This window comes from Festucalex cinctus, chromosome 5 (genome assembly GCF_051991245.1).
Source record: "Festucalex cinctus isolate MCC-2025b chromosome 5, RoL_Fcin_1.0, whole genome shotgun sequence".
Lineage (NCBI taxonomy): Eukaryota > Metazoa > Chordata > Actinopteri > Syngnathiformes > Syngnathidae > Festucalex > Festucalex cinctus.
The window spans coordinates 15812933-15831243 of NC_135415.1; the positions used below are offsets into that span (position 1 = coordinate 15812933).

Sequence of the window (18311 nt, forward strand, 5' to 3'; positions counted from 1 at the left end):
GTTCGCCTGTCGACGGCTCACCTGTTCATGCCAAGACATTCGCTTTTGGGGTCACCTTTTGCTTCCTGTCATGGGCTTTCTTCTTGCTCCTCCGTGGACCGCACATCTCTGCCGTTCGTGGCTCCACGTAGCCGAAGGGGGGGTCATGACATCATACGCCCATGACATGACACATAGCTGTCAAAGGGAGGTCATCACAACAGGACTGGACCAGCCAATCAGGTCCAACCTCCATGACCTCACTTCCTTGGTTACAATTGAGGGACGAACCTCGCCCACCTTTGTTGACCACCATCAGCAGGTACAAGATACACCTGTGATTCTTCCTGTGGTTCATCCAAGATGACTTGGAGCCTTTGGCTCCCACCCATCAGGCACCTATGGGTGCATTTGCCTTTCCAACTGATGCAGGACCCAAACGGTCCCTTTCCAAACAGTGGTTTCAGACACCCTGGCGCCTAATGGCTAACACATTTTTGCTGCTGTTGTGTATGAATGCGCTAACGACATATTTAAAGTGGCTAGGGCCAAACCTAACCGCCATAACGCCATTGAATAGCCAATTAAATTTGTGCTTCACCCATTCGCACACCTGCACTCATACTTATGACACCATGTGCATAAACAAACACCCTAGAAAGTGTACAGTGACTCAAATGAACTTCAGCAGACTCCCCAAACAACTAAAGTGATTGGTAAGAAATGTGCCTTTAGCTACTGCTTTTATTAGCTTCTTATTTAAAATAAGAACCTTAACTGTTAACGCTGTTAGTCCAAACACCGTTAACTTTAAAATGGCAAAACACGCGAGTCACGACCAAGATTCCTTTTGCCTAACAACGCGTAGCAAACAAATTACCAATCTACCGTCTCCCGACAAAACAACCAAAAGGACTACGCTGGTCCTCAATCTGCCTAGCATCACGCTAAGCTGAACCAAACTAACCACGAGACAGTTTGTTTCTTCTCGGTGTCCCAACCAGAGCACGCTCACACGCAAGGTGCGACCGCGCTGAGACTTGACATGCTGCACTAATCTGTTTGATACATCAACAGCTCAGTTGTGAGAACGTCTTCTCGGCCTGCATGCTCCCTTAATACAGCTTTCTTTTGCCCTAGGAAGATCCAAAGTCATAGTAAGAACCGAAAGTGCCCCCTTTCAGTCACATTGACATGACATTCCTACACAGGCCTTTAGACAACTATTGGACTTCTATTTTTCACTCTCGTGTTCTTCTCCTGTTGCGTCTGTTACTTTCCCCTTCCACTCTATACACGACACGTTGTGTAGACCTAGAGGGAAAGATAACATCATAGCCAACTGCCGAGTCTAGCTTTAGCAAAGGGAGGGGAGGGGTGGGTTTGCACCAACTTTGTACTCTGGTAACTGCATTGTTGTGCTTCACCTGTCCACCTGCCGATGCCACGTCTAGAAGTGCCGACCGAAACGTTCTGTCGAAGAACGTTTCCATCGCCAAAGGGAGGATCTGTAACGATTATCGGCCGGTTGTAACTTTTTGCAACCTCAGTTCCAAAGGAATTGAGCTCCTGTGGCCTGAACATGCCACTGTGGGGGGTGGGGAGCACAAGAACATCCCCCACAAACAGACAAATGCTCTGATTGACACGCGCACGCGCACACACACACAAATCAGGACTGTAAAAGCCTTCTTAGAAACTTGACTTTCTTATTTTGCAACAGAACAATGAATTATGAAATGTTATGTTTGCCATTTGTGAAATGTTGACTCCATGAAATGTCATGAAAATGTTCCATTGCAGTGGCAGATTCTCCACTAAACTTTCATGTGTATGCACGTTTTAACAGTGTAAGCTAGGTAACATTTCATTTGAGGTATTCAATTGTACGTGTTGCATTGATTGAATTCTGACCTTAGAATTTCAACAAACATGGGATCCAGATTCAATCTGATTAGTCTCTACCAAAACCTTCTCTAAGCTGGTAACTTTCCACTGTGGTCTCACCGGCCCCCCTGGTGTGGAGGCCGCCGCCTTCCCAATTTAAAAGCACACTCCCTGCGTGCTGCACTCTCTCTTCCGCCTCTTCTCCGCTGCTCTTTGGCTCCCGCTTCTTCGCTGCTCCTTGGCTCCTTCCTGGTCTCCATCGGCGCGGCTGCCAGACAAAGGGCTAGCCCAGCTAGCTTAACCTCCAGCACACGGCAACGCACAGAAGCCATCGCGTGTAGCGACAGGCGCAGCGAAACACAATGCTTTTGGTCCCTGCACAAGGCTCAAACGGATGGTGCCTTTCCAGGCACACTAGGCCTCAAACCAAAAAGGGCCCGTCCCAGCCAGCAGGTTGACCCCGTGACGCTCAGTTGGCCAGCCGGACGACCTGTCTCTCCCTCTCCTGAACTGAACCTTCTTCATCCCTTCTTCAAACGAGCTTGGCGAGTCTCCATCCAGGGTCCTGCTTCTCAGACCAACCCCATCTGTAAGTGCAACTTTGCAGGCCTTTGCCCTAGTACAAATTGGTGCAAACTAGGTTGATTGTGGGTCCCATGTTGGTTTGATTTAAGAAGTCTATCACCTTGGTTAAGACCGTTTCTCTTTTCTTCTTTTCTTCTCCTTTGATTATTTTTTTTATTATTTTAGTTCTCGTTTCATTTCCTATCATAGTAGTTAGTTTTGCTTCTTGAAATTCTAAGTAGATTATCCCACCTAGGTTAGAGAATAAACGTGCACAAAACTCAACCCCTGGTTTACTGTGTGTGTGTTTCATCAATTTATAGTGACCTCTAAGCTGAACAAAGAACTCACAAAATTGTAGTAAGGGCACAACCTTCATTTTAATGACTGATTCAACGAGGTTCTCATCTGTTATCCTGATAAAATTATCAAAAAGAGATGTGGTGCTCCGCAGGCAAGCTCAACTTAATTTAAATATTAAGTTTGAGTCTCCTTCAATTAATGAGCCAATTGATTATTAATTTAATAATTAACAATTATTGATTTAATAATTAATTGGACCGATTTCCCTTACACTCAACACATTCAAATAATACTTGACGGACAGCAAAAGTAACACATTTGTACGGCCACAGTAATGGCAGAGATGATATTCTGCTAGATTGAGATCAAGTTCCATATTGCAGCTTGAATAGGTAACTTGCGCTGTCCCTTGGGCATTTATGTGTCTCATAAAAACAAGATGAATTGTTGTGGCGTGTGGTCACTGGCGGTTATTCACAGTCGGGTAATAAAGGACAGGAAGAGGCTTGAGGGCATCGCAAGGTCGGAGTTGATCAATGCGAGCCTCCTTGCTGGGACACTTGAGCCTTTTTCAACAATGTCCTTCTCTGGCTGCTGCCATCGTGACTAATTACAAAACAACCCACTCATCGTTCTTCTTTCCTCTTCGTCGTTTTCTCCCGTCCCCTTCCTTCCTCTATCGCTCTGACTGGACGGGAAGGGCGCCAAAATAACGCAGCGCACCGGGACACCCGTCTGGAAAAGCGATCAAGGCTTTTTGCTGCGTAAAGTCTCCCATTTACACACACAAGGCTGCACAAGTTGTTTGTTGGTACTGCGTGTGCAGCCAACTGTTCGTCACTTAAGAGCCAGTCAGATGGAGCTTTTTTGGACAGCCCAAGAAAATGTGCTTTGTGTCTCAATCGCAAAAACATGCGCTCCCGTTTTGAGGACAAACAAAGCATGCGGTCGGAAACAAATCACATTTTCTTACGAAGGTAGCAGGCACCGGACACGGGGTCGCAGTTCTTGTCGTGGCAGGAGCAGGTTTGGTTGCAGTTCACGCCATATTGTCCGGGTTGACAGCTCATATTGCAGCTGTGGAGGATGGAACATAAACTTGGTTTAATATTTAACTTTTCAGACACATGATCCGATTCAAGCAATTTGCGATCACATCAGCAGGGGGAAATGAAAAAAAACTTTGGCAGACTGCAGGGCGGAATTCATTTGAATGCATGTAGCTTCACGGAACATGAAAACACAGCAGGGTGAGAACTGGAAGTGTCTTACTTTTTTTAACAATGCTACATTTACAACATTTTAGCTGCAGGTTTGTGTTTCACATATTATTTAGGGATGGGCGAGTACCGATACCAGGTATCGGTATCGGGCCGATACCAGCCTTTTTTCAAGTACTCGAGTAGTCGTGACGCAGACGAGTACAAGCGACCGATGGCAGAGGGGGAAGACGTTAAGTGAGTCCTCCTTGCCTGTAACTGCCGCTAGCTTGCAGCAATCTTTCACCAAAACTTCACCGATTTGGAAATACTTCAAAATTGTGAATCTTAAACTAAAAGAGCATTTTTGTGTTTTATTTTGAGCGTGAAGACTATTGAAGAGTGACTGTGCTGTTTTTTTTTTTGTCAAAATTAAAGGAAATATATTTGTTTAAAAATATATTTTAGTGATTTTTTTATTTGTCAAAATGTACTACTGGTAACGGCAGTTGGTATTGGTATCGGTGAGTACTGAGGATCTGAGTATCGGTATCGGTATTGGTCTGAAAACCAAACCCCTTGTATAAAGCAGTGCCCAACTTGTGACATTGTTTTTCCTTCTTCCCATTATGTTTTTTTTACAATTAATACAGAATACATTTAATTACAAAATGAATATGTTAAGATTATCGTATCATGTTCAATTGTTCTTCTTGGAGTTGTTTCTAGTCTTGTGCATATGTACAATCAGCATATGCAATATAAATGAGTTTTGCACACATTTTTGCTCATACATTTGTGTTAATAATAATAATAATAATAATAATAATAATAATAATAATAATAATAATAAAAAGGCTGATGTGTGGTCTGTGAGAGGATGCATTGATTGAAATAGTTTGTTATGGGATTATGAGATTGAAAAAAGAAATGTTGAAATGTCTAAAAAAAATTTTTTAAATCAGCAAAACCTTGGTCAAAATGACATCTGATGCTTCTGATACTTTTGGATAATTACACATGACCCCGGGTTATTATGACTAATCATACCAAATGTAACACACAAGTGTTGAAATTAAGTATTGTCTTTGTTATTATTGAGCATGTTTCTACACACAAAAAGAGTCTCTGACACTTTTGAATAATTAATCACGCCTCCGGGTCATTTTGACCCAGAGACATCATTGCTGTTGCTGAGAAATTAACATAACACATTGGTTAAAACAAAGTGTTGAATTTGGATTATACACATTACTGACACGTTTGGATGACTTAACCTGTCCCGGGTCAAAGTGACCCAGGATGTAATTACTAATCCAGAGAAACAAACGTAAGACAAGTGTTACTAGTGGGTGCGTTTTCCACATAAAAAATAAAAAATAATCGTTTGACACTTTTGCATAATTAAACATGCCTCTGAGTCATTTTGACCCATACATGTTTTCCATTAGGTTAACTAAGAAATTTGGATTACGCTCCTTTATGACACATTTTCATGAGTAAATATGACTTGGGTCAAAGTGACCCAGTCACCTTATTGCTGTTCCTCTCAACCAAACAGGTGAGTTAAAAATATGTCAAAATACATTTTCAGTCAAATTGCCCAAATATTATGAGATTGAACTGGCCATAGACTCCGTGTGACTGTATAGAATGTTTGGAGAATTCTCTCTATTTGGACAAACTTTTTTCTTTTTATGCTCATGACTTACTAGGTTCCGTAGAATCCTGGGTCACACAGGCACTCTCCGGTGACGATGTGACAGTTTCCGTTGAAACAATGACTACAGTTGTTCTCACAATTCTCACCGTACGTGCCGTTGGGGCAGCGCACCTCGCACCTACCACACAAAAGAAGAATGCAACCGTGGCAGTCATTACCGAGCTCAGTGTGACTCACAAGGTGTTATTGCAGTCTGTACACTAGCAGCTACGAGTTCAAATCACAACAATATGGGGTATATTCACTAAGAATGCGCTGCGCCTGATAATAGCGCGAAATATTGCACCACAACTGCACACGCAGTCTGCACCCAGTTACCCACCTATTCACTAAGGATATTGCTCTAATCATATACCGGCGCAAACAAGCCCACAAAACTGACAGCTTGGAGCAAATTTGCACCTAATTTACCACACATGGCAATGGATTTGCGCCAACAACATGGTTGTTATAGTAACAGTTGCGAGAAAGATGACATCAGAAAGCGAGGTTGGACCGAGAGTAAGCGTTTAGAGCGCCATTAAGCTGTACAGAGCAGAGAGGACGACGATGTCATTAATTCATAAAGTACAAATTATTGGTGCGATCGTTTTAAAAAAATATATTTTCAGAGGTTGGCGTGGGCGTACAGTATGCATCTGGTACGGAAAAATGACCGTAAAATCCCTTCCTGCCATTGCCGATCAGCCCGGGTTACGTTATGTGTCCTAAACCAACATAGAAAAAATCTCTCTCTCTCTCTCTCTCTCTCTCTCTCTCTCTCTCTCTCTCTCTCTCTGCGTGATCAGCCAGAGAGCGACGTGCACCATGCCATGCACTGCTGTCATGATCCCGGATCGAGGTTGCGGCAGGTTTATACATGCTTTCCATAAACGTTATTTGCATCACACAAACTCAGTGTGGCTATTTGCGCTGGCGTTAGTGAATTAGACGCTGTATATCAATGAGTCTCATTTGCATTGGTGTGGCATATTTTGCGTCAAATATATGCAAATTACCTAATTTATATACGCACAAATAACACCAGCGCACTGTGGCACAATCTGGTTGGCAGCGCACTTAGTGACGGATTTCCCCATCCCAAATTGCTCCATTTTTACCGGGTAGCGCCGTGCAAAGGCGATGCAAACCTTTAGTGAATAGGCCCCTTTGTGTGCAGAGAATGTTTTTGAATGTTTTGTTTTTACATTCCAATTACAAGTATACTTCAGACTTTTGAACTTTTACTCAAGTACAGCAGTTGAATCAGAACTACAACTTTCTTCAACTTTTACAAGTCTTTTTTTTTTTTTTTTTTTTTAATCATGTATCTGGTTAAAATATTTTTTTTATATATTTATTTTTTTTAATTTGTTAATGAACCTGACAGTAGCAGCTATGATCTGTGGGGAGAAAAAAACCCCCCATCCCTCTCTAGCTCCATTTTGTACCTCTTTCTTTTATATTTTTAAGTGGTGTAATCAGAAACCAAAAGTGTGACCGACGATATGTCAGTCATTTCAGGAGCTTTACTGAATCTTTGATTGGCAGCAAAATTTAGAAAGTAGGAATTGGGTAAAACAAGGGTATAGGAGCTGCCTTTCAGAGGTGCAAGGGCAACATGCAGCTAAAAAGATTCATTTGTGCTCGACAGGTAATTATCACCTTGTTCTTTGCAGTTTTTAATTGATTGTACATTCCCCAAAATAAAACTTTAAACCAATAACAGGGCAACTGTCCAGCATAAATTATGTGCGGCACTTGGCATATTTCTGCATGGAGGCAGGTTAGACCCGATGTTGGTAATTTGGCAGACGAGTGCGGCTGGAGAATCTACGCTGCTGTAAAATGACAAGATTCAGAGAACATGAAGAGACGTTTCCCTACCTGTCCCCAATCCAGCCGGGGTTACAGTGCGAGCACTTGCCCAGAATGTGGTCACAGTGATGGCCGTCCTTACAGGTGGGACACACTTCCTGGCAGTTTTCGCCGAAGAAGCCTTTGGCGCAGAGCTGGTCGCAGCGCGTCCCGTTCCAGCCTCTTTCGCACGTGACGCAGCGCCCCTCCGTCACCTTGCACGGCTGCTGGCCTTTGCAGTGGCCGCACCTGTGGAACAATTCTTCAAATTGATTCCTCCTCTGTGAAGTCGTTATAATGATGCAAAGGGCCACGGGGTTGATTTAAAAGCACGTTACCTTGATGATCGTTTAATGAGCCGAATAACAATGAATTGTAACTTGACTATTTTAGGTTTATAGCGTCTGAACGGTACGAGGTGCGCAGTCCATGAAAGGTAAATCACTTAAGGCTTAAATGGCTTTTACGTCTCGGCTTAATGGTTACGGGATAATGTGAACACCAATTCCCAAATCTTTACGGCGGCTCCATTAAGTCTGTTTTAGGGCTTATCAGCTGCAGCGTATATCATCACATCTTATTGAAACGATAAAAGTGCGGGCAATCATGCATCACATAAGGTAAGTGAACATTTAGCATCTGTAAAACAACGCGTTGGCTTCCTGCACTTGATTTAGACTCTTGGCTTTGGCCACCATGTATTTTACTGTATTTGGACCACAATATACATTTTAAATTACATGTCGGTTTTCAGATTGTTCTTTTTATTACTAAAGTCGGCATAATGCCATAATTACCTTTCGACTGCCAATATGGACTTTTCTGTATTTATACAGCAACCTATTTTGAGATATGTACATTGTTTCTACGTTGCTCTTCTTATTATTACCTTCCGTGGTTGACATGCTATTTAACTGATGCTTTTTAGGATATCGAAATGCTGCTGCCACTGTGCACTCAGCTGTAATTGGATTACTATTTTTAAATAATGTATTATAAATACTTTAAAGCGCCATGTTTTTATGTAGTGTATAATTTCGGCATCTTGTAAAGGCATGGCGAGTACTAAATTTATCTTTACTGCCTACATGGTGCACTTAAAGTAATTGAGCAACCATTTTTGTCCATTTTTACATTGTTCTTTTTTTCCATGTTTATACGTGATACACTTCAGAATAGAGGAAAGTTGGTTTAGAATGTATAATTGTGACTGCCGCTTTACTGTAAGTCTATTTTTATTTACCGTACATTGCTGTTTTTAATGAATTAAGTTAAAGGCTGTTTTCCACATTGTATACACTTGATGGATCAAAGGTTGGGGAAACTTGATTGTAGTTATAAAATAAAAATCCCAATTGGGTGTATCGAACTATTTGAGTAATTAATGGAATAATCCATTCTAAAAATATGATGATAGTGGCAACCCTATATATCAGTGGTGTCAAACATACGGCCCGCGGGCCGGATCAGCCCCGCAAAGGTGTTTAATCCGGCCCGCGAGACGACATTGTAAAGTTAAAAAAGAAATTGTAATGTCGGGCCAATTAATCAGCCAGCCACAATCAAATATATAAATTTGTAATTTCACAAGCAGTCCTCAGATGAATAATGTAACTTGTACATGGAATCGCCGTAGAAGTCATTATTTTACACACAACTTACATTTATGGTTTGTTTAAAAAAATGTTCATAGACCCACAGAAACGTGTTAAATACAACACAAATTCAATTATTGGTAACACGAATACATATGACAGGGATTAACGTCCTTATAACTTCATTAACTGTGCCACGCAATGCATTCTGGGAACTATATATATGCAAAACAGGTAGATTTAACACATCCAGAACTCATAGAGGCAAAGTGTTGCCGCATTTCATTTGCATTCGTGTTATTTTATTTAAAAAAAAAAAAAGATTACAGTTGAGCTCCGTAATTTTGGGATGGCCCAAAAATCGCAAAAATCTGTGTATAATTGACGGCAATTGTTTTTAAGTTATATACCATTATTTTACTGATTTTGCCCACTTAGTAATATATTTTCCTCCATGTGTCCCCTGAGCCAATATGAGTTTGACACCCCTGTATATATATGCTCATTTTTCTGACGAATGGCGAGAATCTTTTTAAAAATTGACGGAATGAGCACTGAAGGAAGTGTTTTTTCGCCGGTCAATGTAATCGTCAGTCCGTCACTGACGGATGGCCTTTTTTTGCTGCCAAATGACATACTGACCGACAGTGCTGACGGAAGGCCCACCTCTGTCGGTCCTAAAATAGCGGTGACGGAGTGATGACGGAATCGTGGTTAAAAAATAAATGAACAACTGACAAATAGTTTTGGCGCTGACAAATGACAAATATGGAACAGCAAAATTCCTACTTCTGCATACTGTGTTAGACATTTATCAAACTGGCATCAGGTGGAATCCGCATACTTTCAAAATCATTATTTTTCAGGAGAAAAAAAAAAAGGCACGTTTTGAAACCATTAACATCGCCAAAGTGTGCAAGCCATTTTCAACACTATAGATTGGTCAATAATTGGTTAAAAAAAAAGAAAAAATAAATAAAAATAACCTCCACGTGTGGACTGACCAATAGTAGAGATTTGTGGAAAAAATACTTAATTTACTAAATTGAGACGTAGACGGTACCAGACTCACGCCAGCGATGTATATGATTGTGAAATATCCCAGAGAGAAACAAAACCTTTCATTACACAAAGGCATTCTGGCTCTCATCGTTCCTTACTTGTTCTTGCAGTTTTGCCCATAGAAACCAGCAGGACACGGCTCTCTGCAAAACTTCCCGCGGTAGCCCGGCGTGCAGGTGCACGAGCCGTCCGCCTGGTTGCACTTGCCGTGGACGCACTGGCAGTATCGGTCGCACCTGGGGCCCCACATCCTTTCCCGGCACTGGCAGCGCTGCGTGAACTGCTCGCACGGCGAGTTGTTGCAGTTACACTGGATGGCGCAGTTGCGCCCCGTCCAGCCGGGGCTGCACAGGCAGCGTCCCGTCATCGGGTCGCACACGGAGTTGACGCTGCAGTAGCAGTTGTTGTTGCACTGGGGGCCCCAGACCCCCGGGTGGCACGTGCAGAAGCCCGTGTCCTGGTCGCATTTGCCCTTTTGGCACATGCACGAGTTCTCGCAGTTGGGGCCCCAGCGATTGTGGTTGCACGTGCACTTGCCGGTTAAGTCGTCACACTGGCCGTTGGGGTGGCAGTTACATTTACCTTTGCAGTCTGGACCCCAAAACTGGGCGGGACACTCTGTTGAGAGACAGAACAGAGACACAGTGAGACAACTTGAACGTCAAATTCTGCGCAAAAGAAGAATCTATGAAATCATCCCTTTTGAAATATGGGGAAATGCAATCAGTACAAGACTCCTGAAAAAACAAAAAAACAAACTCAAATATAAAAAAATATATAAAAAACAAAACAAAAGACATATGAACTAATATTGTATTTTTTTGAAAACATACAGTAGAATTCATTGCTTGTTTAACCAGGTAAGGCAAATGAATACACAGATTCTCATTTCCACGGCAACTTGGGGTTCAGCATCTTTCTCAAGGGCACTTTGACAGTGAGCAATCGGACTCGAACCAGCAACCATTTGGTCACTGGATGACTCGCTCTACCAACCAAAGCCACAGCCGCCACAATGCACAGAATGTAAGAGTTAAATAGTTTATGTATTATTGGGGCCTTCAATTCAATGGACCTTGTGCTGCTACTTCTGGTGTGCGCGCCTTGGCCACATGGGAGCAGTATAAATCATCCAGCGAGACATACACGAAGAAGAGTTTCACAACGGACTCAGTCAGATGCAGCAATATTAAGAATACATGCCTGTGAGTATTATTTTTTTGGGTTGTAACACTGCGACATCACTTCACTTTCACTTTTTGTTAGCATTAAGTTAAACCTACTTTCTTAATGCCAAGCTATGTGGTTGTTTTAAATACACAGTTCTCTTTGTTTGATACTTATTTTGACTGTAAACTAAATCTGAGTGAGGCAATTAACAGATCGAAGCCTATTTTTATTTTAAGAGTTGATTCCATAACTCTTTTCATAAATAGTAAATAAGTCGCTAACTAGCTAGCTAGTCATGTCGAATGACTTCAATGTCAAAATGAAAACAACCAAGCTAGTTGTGGCATTTGCATTGTACTGAAGTGAATTTTTTTTTATTGAGAACGTGGCGCATGGTGTCTTACTTGTGTCACAGCTCGCTCCGAAGTATCCATGGCGACAGCGGCATTCGTTCGGCCTGACGCACACCTCGTTTTCCTTGCAGGTGAAGTTACCTTCACAGAGAGCTGAGGGGGAACAACAAGAGGCTGCGTTATTCAACAATTCTGCATTGCAGAGGTGTCCAACGTTATTTGTAGGACATTGCACGTTTTTGTTGGCTCGCCACATATTTCAATAACAAAAATCAGAGACAGACATGCTGGGATGTTTTGGCATAAGAAAGTTGCTAGAATATCATTCATTTTTCAGTCGAGTGTGGAGACAACGGTTTAAGTCTCATTTTATACACTAGGACTTTATTTTTATCATTCAAATTTGGCAAGGTCGCCAACAACACTCTTCTCTTTAGAAGACATTTATTTTTCACTTTACAGGAACTTTAAACATGTTATACGCTTTGCCCTGGATGAAAAAATTGTTGATTGTGTTAAATAAATGAAAACGTTATAGTATGTTTCATCAACAAAAGTGAACTCCCAATTTCTGTTCATTTTTTCTATGTGGCTCTCAGCAGAAAAAAATAAAAATCCCTGTCCATCCCTGGTATGAATGAATGATACATACGTGTGAGGCATTCATCCCCTAGCTGAGCCCATCCGCTGCAGCACACCAACCCCGGAGATCTGAAAGAGAATTCCCAAAGTGTAAACAAGAGGGGGTGGGGGGCTAATGAGGCACCTGTTGTGAAACATGCAGACGTTTCAAATTTGCTGCAACCACACCCGAGTCTGTTGGTCACATCTGGGGAGATCAAACACTTCAAGGCATTATCACTGTGGTGCGCCTGCTGACCACATGGTGGGTTCATTACCGTATATGAACCATGCACTCGAAAAACAGTTTGGTCAAAAATAACCTAATATGGGTCAAAAAGGGAGTGACAAGAACTTTTTGGGTTATTTATTCAACCCAAAAAGTTGGCTTTGAATGATTTTTAAAACACTTTTTGGTTAAAAAAAAACAAAAACAAAAAAAATAAACAGTTGAATCAAAAAAATAACCCAACATGGGTCATAAAGCGAGCGACCAGAAATTTTTGGGCTATTTATTTCACCCAAGAAGTTGGCTTAAATGATTTTTTAAAACACTTTTTGGTTCGAAAAACAGTTGAGCAAAAAAAAAACCCCCAAAAAACCCCCAACATGGGTCATAAAAGGAGCGACCAGAAATTTTTGGGTTATTTATTTAACCCAAGAAGCTTTGGTTCAAAAAACAGTTGAGTAAAAAAAATAAAAAAAAATAAAAAATAACTCAACATGGGTCAAAACGGGAGTGACCAGAATTTTTTGGGTTATTTATTTAACCCAAGAAGTTGGCTTAAATGATTTGCAAAACACTTTTTGGTTCGAAAAACAGTTGAGTAAAAAATAACCCAATATTGGTCAAAAAGGGAGCGACCACAACTTTAATTTTTTTTTAAACACTTTTTGGTTCATTTAACCTAAAAAGTTAAAGCTTAAAAATGCTGGGTCAAAATTTGGACCTACCCCTAACTTGGGTCAATTGGATCCAACTTTTGGTTGTTTTGTGCTCAATAACCCAATTTTGGGGTTGTTTTATCCAACAAAATGGGTGGCTTTGTATAAAAACGAAAGTTGGGTCAAATTGACCCAAGCTAGCCAAATTAGTTTGTTTTTGACCCAGCAGTTTTAAGAGTGTTGGGTCAAATGAATAACCCACAAAACAGCCTAAGTAAATGGGTTGTTTTTGTCAAACCCCCCCCACATTGGTTGTTTTGCGGATTAAATGAATAACCCAAAAAGTTATGTTTGCCCCTTTCTGACCCATATTTGGTTTTATTTGACCCCACTGTCTCCACCAGTAAGCGCGTTCAAAAGCCCTCACAACTGAAGTTCCCTCTATGTTTATCAGCCTTTCCGGGCCTTTTGGAGGGAAAACAGCGGAGGAGTCTAAATATATAACAGTATGCTGCCTTTTTTTTTTTTTTGGCTCTGTCAGGAAAGAACAAATTTGTCTCTTCTTCCTCCCACGACCGTGACCTTTGCGGGGCCTCTGCAACACATCAGCTGCCCCCAAAGTGTTTGAAGATGGCTACTCGCCTCAGAGTCAGTGTGCAGGAAGTGACACCGTTTTTTGATTTTTTGAATTCTGACAAATAGGCACGTGGTAAAGATCAACCTCTGCATACTTTCTCCTGCAATGAAGGAGGAGTTTTGGAATGATACGTTTCCAATGTTATTATGCATGACGCTGGATTCAGCTTATTTTGTGCAACTGCACCACTCAAAATGATGACAAGCTACACTTGCCAGTGTGTACAGAGTTGACCCCTGTTGACCTTTTAATACTCCGCCAAACTCTGTCAGCACTCATGGAGAACGATTGTGTTCACAAGCACTTGCTGCAGCATGAAAATAGTACTTGGGAGTGACTTTGACCATTTTCAAAAGACCACAAGTATTTTTAAGAAGTGATATTTTTGTAAGCGTTTTGGCCTTTCATCCTGGAACGGCCTTAAAAGGTCACCACAAATTGTCTTTCCAGCAACTTGGGCCCAAAACTTCTGCCTATTAATTTATTTTTTGCCCTTTTCTCTTCGCTAGACGTACTGTTTTGAATGTTGTTTATCGATTTATTCTTCAGTTCACAGGATTATTCTTAGCTAATTATATGCGGAGAGGCATCTCCTGTACTGAACATGAATTAAATACATTTTTGTTGAAGATACAAATAAAAAATGTAGAAACGAGAGCTTTACTGTTACAGTCCACTTGCATGGATGACTGTTTTTTTCTGGCCTAAAGGGAAAGTTTTGTTAAAATAAAACACCCATGTATGTGTGGACATATCGAAAAAAAGAATACAGAGAGTGTTGAAGGCATCACTGACATTCAACAGTTGACTTTGTAATGCAAAGACATGCCCCTGGAAATGCTGACATGCGATGATAAACGCTTAACTGCTTCCCCCCATTCATTTGACTGCGGTCAGGACAAATAAAGTACTTACTGTATGTAATGGGTGCAGTGGGAAAATAGGTTAGTGGTGAGTGGCGAGCACAGTGATTGTTGGCTATAGAATGAAGGGGCAAGATGACAAACAAAAGAGAAGTCAAGTGGGTCAGGCCTGCACTGAAAACATACACAAAGCAACCCCAAAAATAGTGATGACTAAATTATGTGGACCAGAAAGTCAACCTGTGGTGGACCACAACAAATCTTCTTGTCATTAAGCAACAGTATAGTTTTTACAGCACTTTTCATCCACTATTGCCCACATGTGTGAAACACTTAGTGAACAAGTTGGAGAGATGACAAATGTACTGGCATCATTGCAACAGCTATAAATTTTCAAGGCAGCAAATGTAAACAACTGAATTTGTTCCCATCTATCTATCTATCTATGCCTCATAAATCGTCTGATTCAACAACAGCGCCCCTTGTGGTCAAATGCAAACACAGCTACACACAGATGCACACATCTGTACCACCGCTGTAACCGAATGGACTCCTCCTCCTGTTGCAGCGATCAACTGGACTGTGGGGGGAAAACTGCTCTCATCGAAATAAAACTCTTGGAATAAAATATAACAATTAATGGAATTTGAAATGAGCGAATGTTTCAACTCACACTGACCCTCGTATTGAAGTTTAAGAAAATGAAATGAGCCATATGTGCAGGAAAGGCCATTTATAGGTCACAAAGTATGTATGTTCACATTTAAATTATTGCGGGCATGGGTATTTTTCGAGGTCATTGTAAAAGACCGGGGGATTGAACAGTGAAAGAATGCACAGAAAATGGAAAGAAACGTCCAAAAGAAGCACTATACAAACATTAAAATGAATCAAAAGTTGATGCGATGCTCTTACCCAGCTGCCTTGCATACATTCCTGCCTTTGGGACGCAGTTTTTGGCTCTTCGCGAAGCTTAAAAGGAGACAAACCACCGACACAAAAGCAAAAAAGTTCTTCACTTCCATCGTACAAGCAGCAGCATCCTTCTAGACGCCTTTTCTTTTTTTTATTCCACACAAAAACTTTGCTTTTGCGCACTTAATCCAAATCTTTCTCCAGATGAGCTGTTCAAAAGTCATACGACAGCCATTATACGATTCCAAGCTTGGAAAAATCAAAAAGGGCACTTTTCCTCATAAAAGTCGTCCTCGCATGCCGGACCGTTACTTCCATGAAACGATCTTCTAAAAAGAGGGCAGCATGCAAGACTGCTGGGTCCGGACTCGTTTTGAGGAAAGAAAAAAAAATCCTTCCCTTTAATTATGAGTAAAAGTCAAATGAAGTCGAAAAGTAGAAGGTCCCGCTTTAGCTGTCCCTCTCTGAGGAGACCGACTTCACTTTTGTCCTCTCTCGCGCTCTCAGGAGTGGCAGGAGGGAAATTCCTGATTTGTTACTCGTCTTTGGCGTGCGCCACCAAATTTACATAGCGTGCGCGCCACGGGGTCTGCCCTCCAACTTATTATGGAGAGAAAACGGCAACATGTGACTCTTCAATTAAACAACAAAGCTCATGTATGTAATGTAATATAGCCTACTAATAACACAAAATTGACACGCGTTGACTCCTGTTATGTTCAAGAATAGCCTCACGTGCAAAAATGAAAGCTAACATTTTTGTAGTTTCTTGTGAATTGTGTGCTTAGTTGTGTGCATGACTTTTAATTGTCGTTTGAAAGTGCGTATCAGTGACGCAATAGCTTCAATTGAGGGTTGTTCTTGGGGTGAGGCAAGAACGCCCCCTATTGATGACACCGCAGCAGTGGCTATTACAACTTTTTTTTCATTTCAAATAAATAAATAAATGAATAAACATAAAGACAGAAGCACAGTCCCACCAGCATAAAAATACAGTAAAGTATGGTCTTATCATATTTTATATATTGAGCTTAAGAGCATAATTCCTGTAAGCCGTTTTAAACTTATTGTCACACTATGAAATAACAAAAAAATTAAGCAACTATACCCTTGTTTGTTCAATTTTTAACTTTTTTTTTTTTTTTTTTAAGTGTAAATTACTTAGGCAATTATGCAACTCACCAACAATAATTTATTATTGTACGTTACTGCAACATTATGCAGTTTGAACATTAACTAAAAAAAAAATAAAAAAAATAAAAATCTTCAATTGAAAAATTGAATTACAATTAATTATATTGCATAATCATTCCTTAAAGATTACATGCAAATATTGTACTGCAATCAATGTTAAATACAACTTAACTGCACTCAATCAATGTACTGCATAAAAATGTGTAAGCAACTCTGCCATTATGCACAATATGAACAATAAATATAGGGGGGAAACTGTACCGTTAAATAATAATAAATAATAATTCTGCAATCGTATTGCATGTAAAATTTCAATAAGAAATTTTATTGATTTTTCCAAAATTAAATGCTAATGTATTGTAAATAAAAGTTAAATGCAACCAAACTAATTTGAATAATGTACTGTAATTAAAAAGTTAAATCTGCACTATACTGGCTTAAAAAGAAATAATCAGGCTGTATGCATAGCTACAATCTCCAATCTAATATTATAAATTTTATTTCTAGGCTATTTTTCATTCTATGTTTTTAATTCATGTACCATTAGAAAATAGGTTCTAAATAGTAACCAAAAGTGATTCAAGTTTAACATTATTAATATTATATATATTATTATAAAGATTGTAGAACCTTCTTCTTTTTATTTTTTTTTAGAGTGTACCAGTAGAGGGACTCGTCCCACACTTTGAGAATCACTGCCCAGTGCTACATTTACACAGCCTCATACTTGTACATTTAATGGCCTTTTTTTTTTGGCTCCAGCATCATCCCTCCACCATGGAAACAAGGCTGCAGTGTTTCAAGTACTTAGTGCTTACAGACACACAACATTACCCTCCTTGACAGAGGTAATGATCCCGCTCAAAATGTCCTAAAACAAGATAGAACTCCCAGATGGATTCTTAAACGTGCGTAAACGAACCCGTAGCAAAGCAGAACAGATCATGTTGTGCGTCATTATGAACGGACGGTTGTGTGCAAATTAAAAAGTCTTCACCACAAGCAAATAGATTGATGTACTGATATCATCCCGAAAGAGTACATTCATTAATACACTCTGAGAATATTTGGGTCTAGATGAAGGTAAGGAGGATGAGTCACATGTTGCATACTCACATCAACACAACAGCACTCTGAAATTATGACCAACTTTTAAGTTAATATGCTACAAAACTATATCGCTATTTAATTCCACTTTCATTGATTAAAATTGTATGAAGAGAGCTCTGTGCTGGCTGGCTGTGGTCACACGGCGCCACAAACTTCACTTGACAAAGATAAACACTTGCTTTAGGTCATTTTGCCAAACTCGTATTCAAAGGTCTTAGAGCCATGACTAATACAATAATACACCAATCATCCGAATAACCCTGTGTTATGTTCTGAGGGTTGGATCTCAAAAGCACAGACACAAATAAGAGCTTAACACTTTATTCGCATAACATCCAAGAGACATGGAACTAACTTGACTTGACCAGAAACAACGAGAAGGCATCGAGGAAAAGAGAAGCAGGTGGCCAGCTGG

At 40.5% G+C, this 18311-nt stretch overlaps 1 protein-coding gene across 2 annotated transcripts in view; it reads right to left on the reverse strand.

Annotated features, from left to right (window-relative positions):
* scarf2 (scavenger receptor class F, member 2) overlaps window positions 1–18311 on the reverse strand; it is a 45529-nt gene that overhangs the window by 25622 nt on the left and 1596 nt on the right. The window contains exons 1-7 of one of the 2 annotated variants that reach the window (XM_077522034.1): window positions 15593–16063; window positions 12324–12382; window positions 11723–11824; window positions 10247–10766; window positions 7522–7740; window positions 5645–5773; window positions 3707–3810 (exon numbers count right to left, since the gene is read on the reverse strand). In XM_077522034.1, the coding sequence (XP_077378160.1) occupies window positions 3707–3810; window positions 5645–5773; window positions 7522–7740; window positions 10247–10766; window positions 11723–11824; window positions 12324–12382; window positions 15593–15702 (1243 nt within the window). In that variant the 5' untranslated portion in view covers window positions 15703–16063. Of the gene's footprint in view, window positions 1–3706; window positions 3811–5644; window positions 5774–7521; window positions 7741–10246; window positions 10767–11722; window positions 11825–12323; window positions 12383–15592; window positions 16064–18311 lie in introns of those variants that run through there. The other variant, XM_077522036.1, reaches the window with a different exon arrangement.